This window comes from Ceratotherium simum, chromosome 1, assembly GCF_057802395.1.
Source record: "Ceratotherium simum simum isolate JZ-2026a chromosome 1, ASM5780239v1, whole genome shotgun sequence".
Taxonomy (NCBI): Eukaryota; Metazoa; Chordata; class Mammalia; order Perissodactyla; family Rhinocerotidae; genus Ceratotherium; species Ceratotherium simum.
In genome coordinates, this window is record NC_141900.1 from 96,502,050 (window position 1) to 96,510,571 (window position 8,522).

Consider the following 8,522-nt stretch of genomic DNA (forward strand, 5'->3'; position numbering starts at 1 on the left):
ATTCATAGTATTTTTCTTACAATCATTTTTTATTTATATAAAATAGGTAATGATATCTCCACTTTCTTTTCTGATTTTAGTGATTTGAGTCTTCTCTTTTTTTTTTCTTAGTCAATATAGCTGAAGTTTGTCAATTTTGTCAATCTTATCAAATAACCAATTTCTGATTGTGTTGATTTGCTCTATTGCTTTTCTATCCTCTGTTTTGTTCATCTCTTCTCTAATTTTTATTTCCTTCATTCCTCTAGTTTTGGATTTAGTTTGCTCTTCTTTTTATAATTCCTTATGGTGTAAAGTTAGGTTATTGATTTGAGGTCTTTCTACTCTTTTAATGCAGGCATTTACAGCTATAGATTTTCCTCTTAGCACTGCCTTCACTGCATCCCATAAGCTTTGGTATGTTGTATTTTTATTTTCATTTATCTTTAAGTATTTTCTAATTTCATTTCTGACTCATTGGTTAAGAGTGTTATTTAATTTCCATATATTTATCAATTTTTATGTTTTCCTTCTATTATTGATTTTTAGTTTTATTCATTATAGTCAGATAATACACTTTGTATGATTTCAATATTTTAAACTTTGTTGAGACTTGTGGCCTAACTTATGGTCATCTTGGAGAATGTTCCAGGTATCCTTGAGAAGAATGTATATTCTGCTTTTGTTGGGTGGAGAGAACTATGTCTGTTAGGCCTAGTTAGTTTATCCTATTGTTCAAGTTCTCTATTTCTTTATTAATCTTCTGTTTAGATGTTTTGTCCATTATTGAAAGTGGGGTATTGAAGTTTCCAACTATTGTGGAACTATTTAGTTCTCCCTTCAATTCTATCAATAGTTGCATTATATATTATGGGGCTTTGTTGTTTGGAGCAAATATTTTTATAATTGCTGTGTTTTCTTGCTGAATTGACCTTTTTATTAATATATAATATCCTTTGTCTCTTGTAACAGTTTTTGACTTAAAGTCTATTTGTCTAATATTAGCATAGTCACTTCAGTGCTCTTTTGGTTAGTATTTGTATGAAATATCTTCTTCCATCTGTAACTTTCAATCTATTTATGCCTTTGGGTCCAAAGTGAGTTTCATGTAGATAGCATATAGTTGGGCCATTAAAAAAAATTCATTCTGCCAATCTCTGCCTTTTGATTGAAGTGTTTAATCCATTTACATTTAAAGTAATTACTGATAAGCAAGGACTTACTTCTGCCATTTTGCTATTTGTTTTCTATATGTCTTATACTTTTTTGTCTTTAATTTTCTCCATTACTCCATTTCTGTCCATTATTGCCTGCTTTTTTGTTATTTGATTTTTTTGTAGTGAACTGTTTGATCCCCTTCTTGTTTACTTTTGTGTTTATATTTTTTAGATATTTTTGTTCTGGTTACCCAGGGGATTATATTTAATATCCTAAATTTATAACAATATAGTTTGAATTGATACCAACTTAACTTCAATAGCATACAAAAACTCTGTTCTATATAGCACCATTTCCCTCTTTTATGTTGTCACAAATTACATCTTTATACCTTATATGCCCAATAAAAAAGATTCATCATTATTTTTTATGTATTTATCTTTTAAATTATGTAGAAAATAAAAAAAATGGAGTTGAAAAAACCAAAACTACAATAAAACTGGCTTTATACTAACCCACTTTTGGTGGGAATCTTTATATCTTCATATGGCTTCAACTTAATGTTTAGTATTCTTCATTTCACCCTGAAGAACTCCATTTAGTGTTTCTTTTAGGACAAATCTACCGGTAACAAACTCTCTCAGTTTTGTGTATCTGGAATTGTCTTAATTTCTCCCTCATTTTTGAAGGACAGTTTTGCTGCATCCAGAATTTTTGGTTGACAGTTTTTTTCTTTCAGCACTTTAAATATGCCACCTCACTGCCCTCTGTCCTACATAAACTTTGATGAAAAATTGGCTGTTAATCTTATAAGGATTCCTTGTATGTGACAAGGTGCTTCTGTCTTGCTGCTTTCAGGGGTCTCTCTTTGTCTTTGTCTTTTGACTGACTATACTGTGCCTTGGTGTGGATCTCTCTGAGTTTATCCTACTTAAAGCAAAAGGTTATTGTCTTCTCAGGTCTTTTCTGAGCATGCACCTTACCCGGTACATATCTGTGGTTTTCTAAATTCCCCAGTCTATGCAGGTGCTTTTAAATCCCCAATGTTGCAAAGAAATTTTCCCTCTGAGGCTTTAGGTGGTCTATTGCATGTCTCAACAATAATCTTTTGCCCCAGGTTGCTGAGGGTTTTTAGTAAGCAAAAACCCACTTGAGTAATGCCTGCCACTTTCCACCCTGAGTGAATTCTGTGTTAGGTGAAATAAAGACAAGCACCTGTGTCAATCCTTCAGGTAGCCCCAGACATGTCAGAAGAGACATGCACAATACTTTGTAAGTAAGGTCTGCTCTGCTCTCTTGAGAACCAGCGACTGGGGTCCCACAACGGGAATGCAAAATGCTATTACAAGACTAACGCCAAGCTGGGGAGAGTGTGGGCAAGGGTAAATAAAAGCACCACAAAGCTTTCCTAACATTTTTAAGTTACCTTTTTCTTTCTTTTTTTTTTTTGTGAAGAAGATCGGCCCTGAGCTAACATCTTCCAATCCTCCTCTTTTTGCTGAGGAAGACTGGCCCTGGGCTAACATCCATGCTCATCTTCCTCTACTTTATATGGGATGCTGCCACAGCATGGCTTGACAAGCAGTGCATCAGTGCGTGCCCGGGGTCTGAACCAGTGAACCCCGGGCCACCGCAGTGGAGCGTGAGCACTTAACTGCTTGCGCCACCGGGCTGGCCCCTAAGTTACCTTTTTCTTGAATAACTGTTCCCTTGGTTGCTATAAATCTTTTAATGTTTTCTAGAGTTCTGACAATGTTAGTTATGACAGTTTCTGCTTGTTTTCTGATGTTTCTGTGGGGCATGTGGGACCTAGGAGGAAGGCAGCCTGGGTGCTGTGAAACTTCCGACAAGGGAGATTTCAAGTTTGGACATTAAAAAACTTTTAAGAGTTGTAAAATTTGATTAGCCTCAGGAGAGAAAGGCTGGAAGTTTCTCTGGATTTCCCTTGACTGCATCCCTAGGGTTTCTCTGAACTTGGACAAATTTAGTTCCTCAGTGTATAACTCTCCTTGGGGACAAATTGTGGGGGATGGGAGGAAAAAGGAGAGAGAAAGCCAGAGAGAGACAACTGGGCTTCCCACAGCACTATTATTACTGAACTTTTTCCTAAGTGCTAGTGTGAAGACAGTTTTCTCTTTCACTGAGAGTGAAGACAGCAGCAGCTTGCTCTGGCCCCCAGAGCATGCGCAGCACTAGTTAGGCTGAGCACAGTAGCCTGGCCACATCCCGGAGAGCTATAGACCTTTCCAATTCAGTCCTTTTCTCTGGAGGTGAGTGTCTTTCAAGAGTTTCCCTCTGTGAAAGACAGAGTAGGAGAGGATCAGGATGGGAAGTTCTGGGTCTGGCTGCCTTCTAGAACAAGGATACCTACAGCCTGAAGAGTAGGCTAAGGGAGCAGCAGAGTGGATGGGCTCATCTCCAAATCACCCCCTGCAGAGCAGAGAGCAAATTCAGCTCTTTCCTGACTCAATGCTGGACATAGGCACAGCTCCTCGGTCTTGTCAGGACCCTCCTCTCTCCTGTCTCTTCATCTGACCCTGGCTAAACAGAAATTATGGAAGGTAGATTACTGAGCTCTCCCAACAAATCTATCCTTGGTCCTTGTTACCCAATTGTGGTTTTATAAGGGATCTCCAGAGAGAAGACTGCATGTTGACAGAGCAGTGTTTCAGTGAAGACTGAAGGGAGAGAAAGCAGAGTTTTCTTCAAAATTGGCCATAGTCAAGACTAGATAAGCTTTGTTCATAAATTCATTCTTTAATTGATCGATTCATTGATTTATTCATTCAAAAATATTCATCAAGTATCAGAAACAGTAGGCCAGCATGACAAGTTTGCTGCTTTCATGGAGCTTACATTGTAAAATAGGAGACAGAAAATCAAAAAGTAAACATATAATTTCAGATGAGGAGACCTAAGAAGATAAATAGATCCCGGTGAGGTGATAGACAGGGAAGGGTGGTGTGTCTTTTAGAGAGGATCCTTTTAGAGAGGATGATGAGGAAAGGCTCCCTGAGCTTGGGCACTTGAGCAAAGACCTGAAGGAAATTAGAGATGGAGCCCAGAAATCCTAAGGGGCTCAGGTCCTTGGGTCTACTTCATGTTAGTGACAACTGAATCTTTAATTTTTCATATGATTTTGGGGAAAAACTTGGTTGTAAAAGGCACATTGGCTCTGGGGAGACTTTTTGAATTTCTGTTAGACTGAGACCACAGCCACTTATATGTAGGGCCTGGGCTGGACCCAGAGTTCACATTTGGGGGTCTATGCTTTCCTCCTGGATTTGGTTTTGAGCTCTGGTGAAGGCAGAGGATGTTGAAATTGGACCTTTAGTCTCTTATCTGCAGTCCCAGCATGAGGTCAATGTGGGATAGGTAGAGATTGAGGATGGAGGCTCCTCCCATGCCCTCCTCTAGACCCTCCTCCTGTCAGTCTGGTATTGGTATTAGAGTGTGTGAGAGAGAGGGCCCTGACTGCCTAAGCCTAGGTGCTGGTTAGCCTGCCTCCTATGAGAAGACATACTCACTGGGGAGAAAATCAAGGCACGCTTTTCCTCCCAAGAGTAGGGAGAAAGAAAGCAGTAATTCATTCAGAGAACTAGCTGACCAGTAACCTGAGAAAGACAGTCGTTGCCTTCTAGATCTCACAGAAAATCCTCAAAGAGTTCCCACACCCACACGACAAATGATACCAAATGATGGAGGTAAAGAAAAAGCTTTAAAGTGAATGTGGTGCAAATGGACCCTGTGTCATGAAGAAACAAAGAAACAAACACATAACCAGCTCTGGGTAGGATTAGGCAGGAAAATGTTTCTATAGGATGTGACACACAGGACAGAATATACTTGGTGGAAAAGATAGTTTAGGCCATTCCATATGGAAGGGAGTTAGTGGTAAAAAGGAGCACAGTGGTCAGGAAGGCAGAGTGTGTGTCTGTCCAGAGCAGAGTGGGAGGCAGGATGACCTGTGGATTGAGAGATGCAGGTGGTGCATGTTGGGCAGGGGGCTGTCTTGCCTATGGGATGGCATTGGTGACTGGGCTCATCTTCTTGGCCAGATTCAATTTTCTTCATACATCGTGTATATTGTTAAAAAAATTAACCTGACCATGTAGAGGGAACAATAGAACACAAACCCTTCCTGGTGATGTTGTGGAGCCTATGAAGAGGAAGGGAATATTTTCTTTTCCTGGAACTGTTTCTACTTCTTTTGAGATCAGAAGCAGTGTTATCTCTTTTGCTTCCTAGATTTCACAAGGAACAAGTGCTCAGAACTAAATGTGCGGGAATCACTCTAGTGCTACTGAATTTTATCTCTTAGGCTTCCCTGGCTCCCAAGAATTACGCCATATCTTATTTGCTACCTTCTTCCTCTTCTACTCCGTGACATTTATTGGAAACACAGTCATCATCATGATGGTCTGTGTTGATAAACGTCTGCAGTCCCCCATGTATTTCTTCCTTGGCCACCTCTCTGTCCTGGAGATCCTGATCACATCCGTTACTGTCCCCTTGATGCTCTGGGAGTTGCTGCTCCCTGGGATGAAGGCAATATCTTTGACTGCATGTGGTGCACAACTTTATTTGTACCTTTCTTTGGGTACATCGGAGTTTATATTAATGGGAGCAATGGCTGTGGACCGTTACGTGGCAATCTGTAACCCTCTGAGGTACAACATCATTATGAACAGCCACACCTGCATCTGGGTGGTAATTGTGTCCTGGGTGTTTGGGTTCCTATTTGAAATCTGGCCAGTCTATGCCACATTTCAGCTTACCTTCTGCAAATCAAATATGGTAGACCATTTTTTATGTGACCGAGGGCAACTGCTCAAACTATCCTGTGATGACAGTCTTTTCACAGAGTTTCTTCTTTTTTTAATGGCTGTTTTCATCATCATTGGTTCTCTGGCCCCGACAACTGTCTCCTACACCTACATCATCTCCACCATCCTCAAGATTCCCTCAGTCTCTGGCCGGAGAAAAGCCTTCTCTACTTGTGCCTCCCATTTCACCTTTGTTGTGATCGGCTATGGCACCTGCTTGTTCCTCTATGTGAAACCCAAGCAAACACAGGCAGCTGAGTACAACAGGGTGGCCTCACTGTTGGCTTCAGTGGTGACCCCTTTTCTGAATCCTTTTATCTTTACCCTCCGGAATGACAAATTTGTAGAGGCCTTTCGAGATGTCATGAAAAGCTGCTGTCAACTCCTCAAGGTTTAGCTCTGTCCTAAGGACAATCATGGACTCATCATCATGGACCTGACTAATCTGAAAGCACTCACTCAAATCTGAAATGATCATTTTCATCACCAAATCATTTGTGATCTACAAGGGGATTTTAAGATACTGACAGTGCTCCATTTTATAATTAGATGATTCCTCCATGGGAGATCACTTTGTTATTTTTTAACTGGATATATACATTTGTACACACATTTGTAGTTAAAATACATTTCACAAAATAAATTTTACATGCATAAATATACAAAATACGTGTGATTTTTTAGAACATTCAGATCTCTGAATCTGGAAAGCAAGGAAAGTGTAATTCACACTCTGGCAGCTGACCTAAATGTTTGATTCTAGGTTTTGGAGTCATCTTCCCTTGTATTGTGCTGTGCTTTCATGATTTTCTCTTTTCCTACAGCTCCCTATATTAGCTCCCTAAGTCATCCCAAGTCCAGCGCCAGGCTTCAAGCTTTTCTTGAGATTCCTGCCCCAAAGTCCAATAGTGACAGTACCTCTCTGTAGATTTTCTTGACTGGCAGTGGTGAGCATGAAGTCACTCCACAACCTTGACTCCTTACCAACTTCAGTACCCGATGTGTTAATACAGGTTAATGTCTCTAACTGATCGACTTTCTCGGGATGTGGAGGGAGGGTCATGGAAAGAGGCATTTTCTTATCTGGCGTCACTCACATCATCATGCCAGCCCCAAATGTGGGAAAGCAAAGAGGCTGTTTTCTGGGAGCTGAAGAGACATGGGAGAGCTGACCTTGCTGTGCCCCTGGGCTGAGGCAGGAGTGCAGAGAGGGCAGAAAAAGAGGCAGCCTCTGGTCACTTCTCCCTGAATTTCTCACATTGTTCACTTCTGAGATGTGCATTCCATCTCTTTTCTCTCTTAGCTACCCTGTGTCCCTTCTCTTGCCCAGTTTCTTTTCTGATTCTTTTCCATGTCTCTCCATGAATGCTGGTTTCATTTCTGTGTTCTTTTCCCCCCTCCCTTCCCTCACCAGGACCAACTTTACCAAGCTGTCTTTCAGCTCTGCCCTGAGCTTCCTAACCTTTATGTCTCAGTTACAGTATTGTCCCATCCCAGCCCCTGTTTCTGTCACATCGTATTCTCAATTAACATTTCTGTGTAATATGACACTGGTTTACAGATTTCTTCAGCAATATTATTTGTAAATACACCAGCTTGGTATTAGCAACCCAAATGTATATCAAAAGGTGATTACTTAAATAATTTATGGAGCTTCTATTCAGTCAAATATTATGCAGCTGTAAGAACAATGAGAAAGTTTTCTATATCATTAAAAGAAAGATCTCCAAAATATACTATTGAGTAAGAAAAGCAAAGAGTAGAACATTTTGTTTTGTTTGTTACCTTTTTGTAAGATAAAAGTAAAAGTTAATTTATATTTATATTTGCATATTTTTGCATGAAGAAAGGTCTGGAAAGGGAACACAGGAAACTGATTATCTTGAGGATGTGGAGGTTAGAAGGGGACTAATAGGAATAGTGCTGGGACTAAAACTCTTTAGTGTATACATCTTTACATTCTTTCAAGCCCTATTTCATAATAACACCTTACTAATTAAAAAATAAAAGAAATCATCCTGCTTCTAACTGCCAAAAAAGTTTGCTTGCTTCTGCAAACATCTCACTGTAACAGAGGAGATATTTTGGCAGAAGATTCTTCAGGAAATCTAGATACTTTGTAAAGTTTCTTTAGAGCTAAGTAGAGAAAATGGGAGACTAATGGGGAGGAGAGATGCAGCTTCACATTTTTCTTATCCTGAGTCCTTGGCTAATTTTGTAAGGATATAGATATAATCTTTAGATATTGTGGATGCCTATCTTATATTATCTGATGTGCATGTTGGAAATATCTTTTGTCAGTCTGGGTTTTTTGTCCGTTCACCTTTTTAATGAAATCTTCTGTCATATAGAAGTATTAATTTTCTGCTGTCAAATTTAATTTTTCATCTATTATTTATATTCGTGTATATTATTTAAAAAGTCCTTTCCACTCAAAGCACTTAACAGTAGTCTCTTGTGATAGCTATATACTGTGACAAAGTAGGTCTATTACACCTCTTTTTAAAACAGGAAAAGAATGGGAAGAACATATGCAAAATTTTTTTCTAATAGTTTTCA

General features: G+C 39.4%; 1 protein-coding gene across 1 annotated transcript; it reads left to right on the forward strand.

Moving 5' to 3' along the window:
- The first annotated feature begins 5,387 nt into the window (after window positions 1-5,387).
- Window positions 5,388-6,360, forward strand: LOC106801839 (olfactory receptor 9A1-like). Its single transcript, XM_014787776.2, has one exon. The coding sequence runs from the start codon at window positions 5,416-5,418 to the stop codon at window positions 6,358-6,360; it is 945 nt and encodes a 314-aa protein (XP_014643262.1). The 5' UTR covers window positions 5,388-5,415.
- Window positions 6,361-8,522: the final 2,162 nt, after the last annotated feature.

Coding starts and splice junctions, on each gene's coding strand:
- LOC106801839 (XM_014787776.2), top strand. CDS start 5,416: ATGTGCGGGAATCACTCTAGTGCTACTGAATTTTATCTCTTAGGCTTC.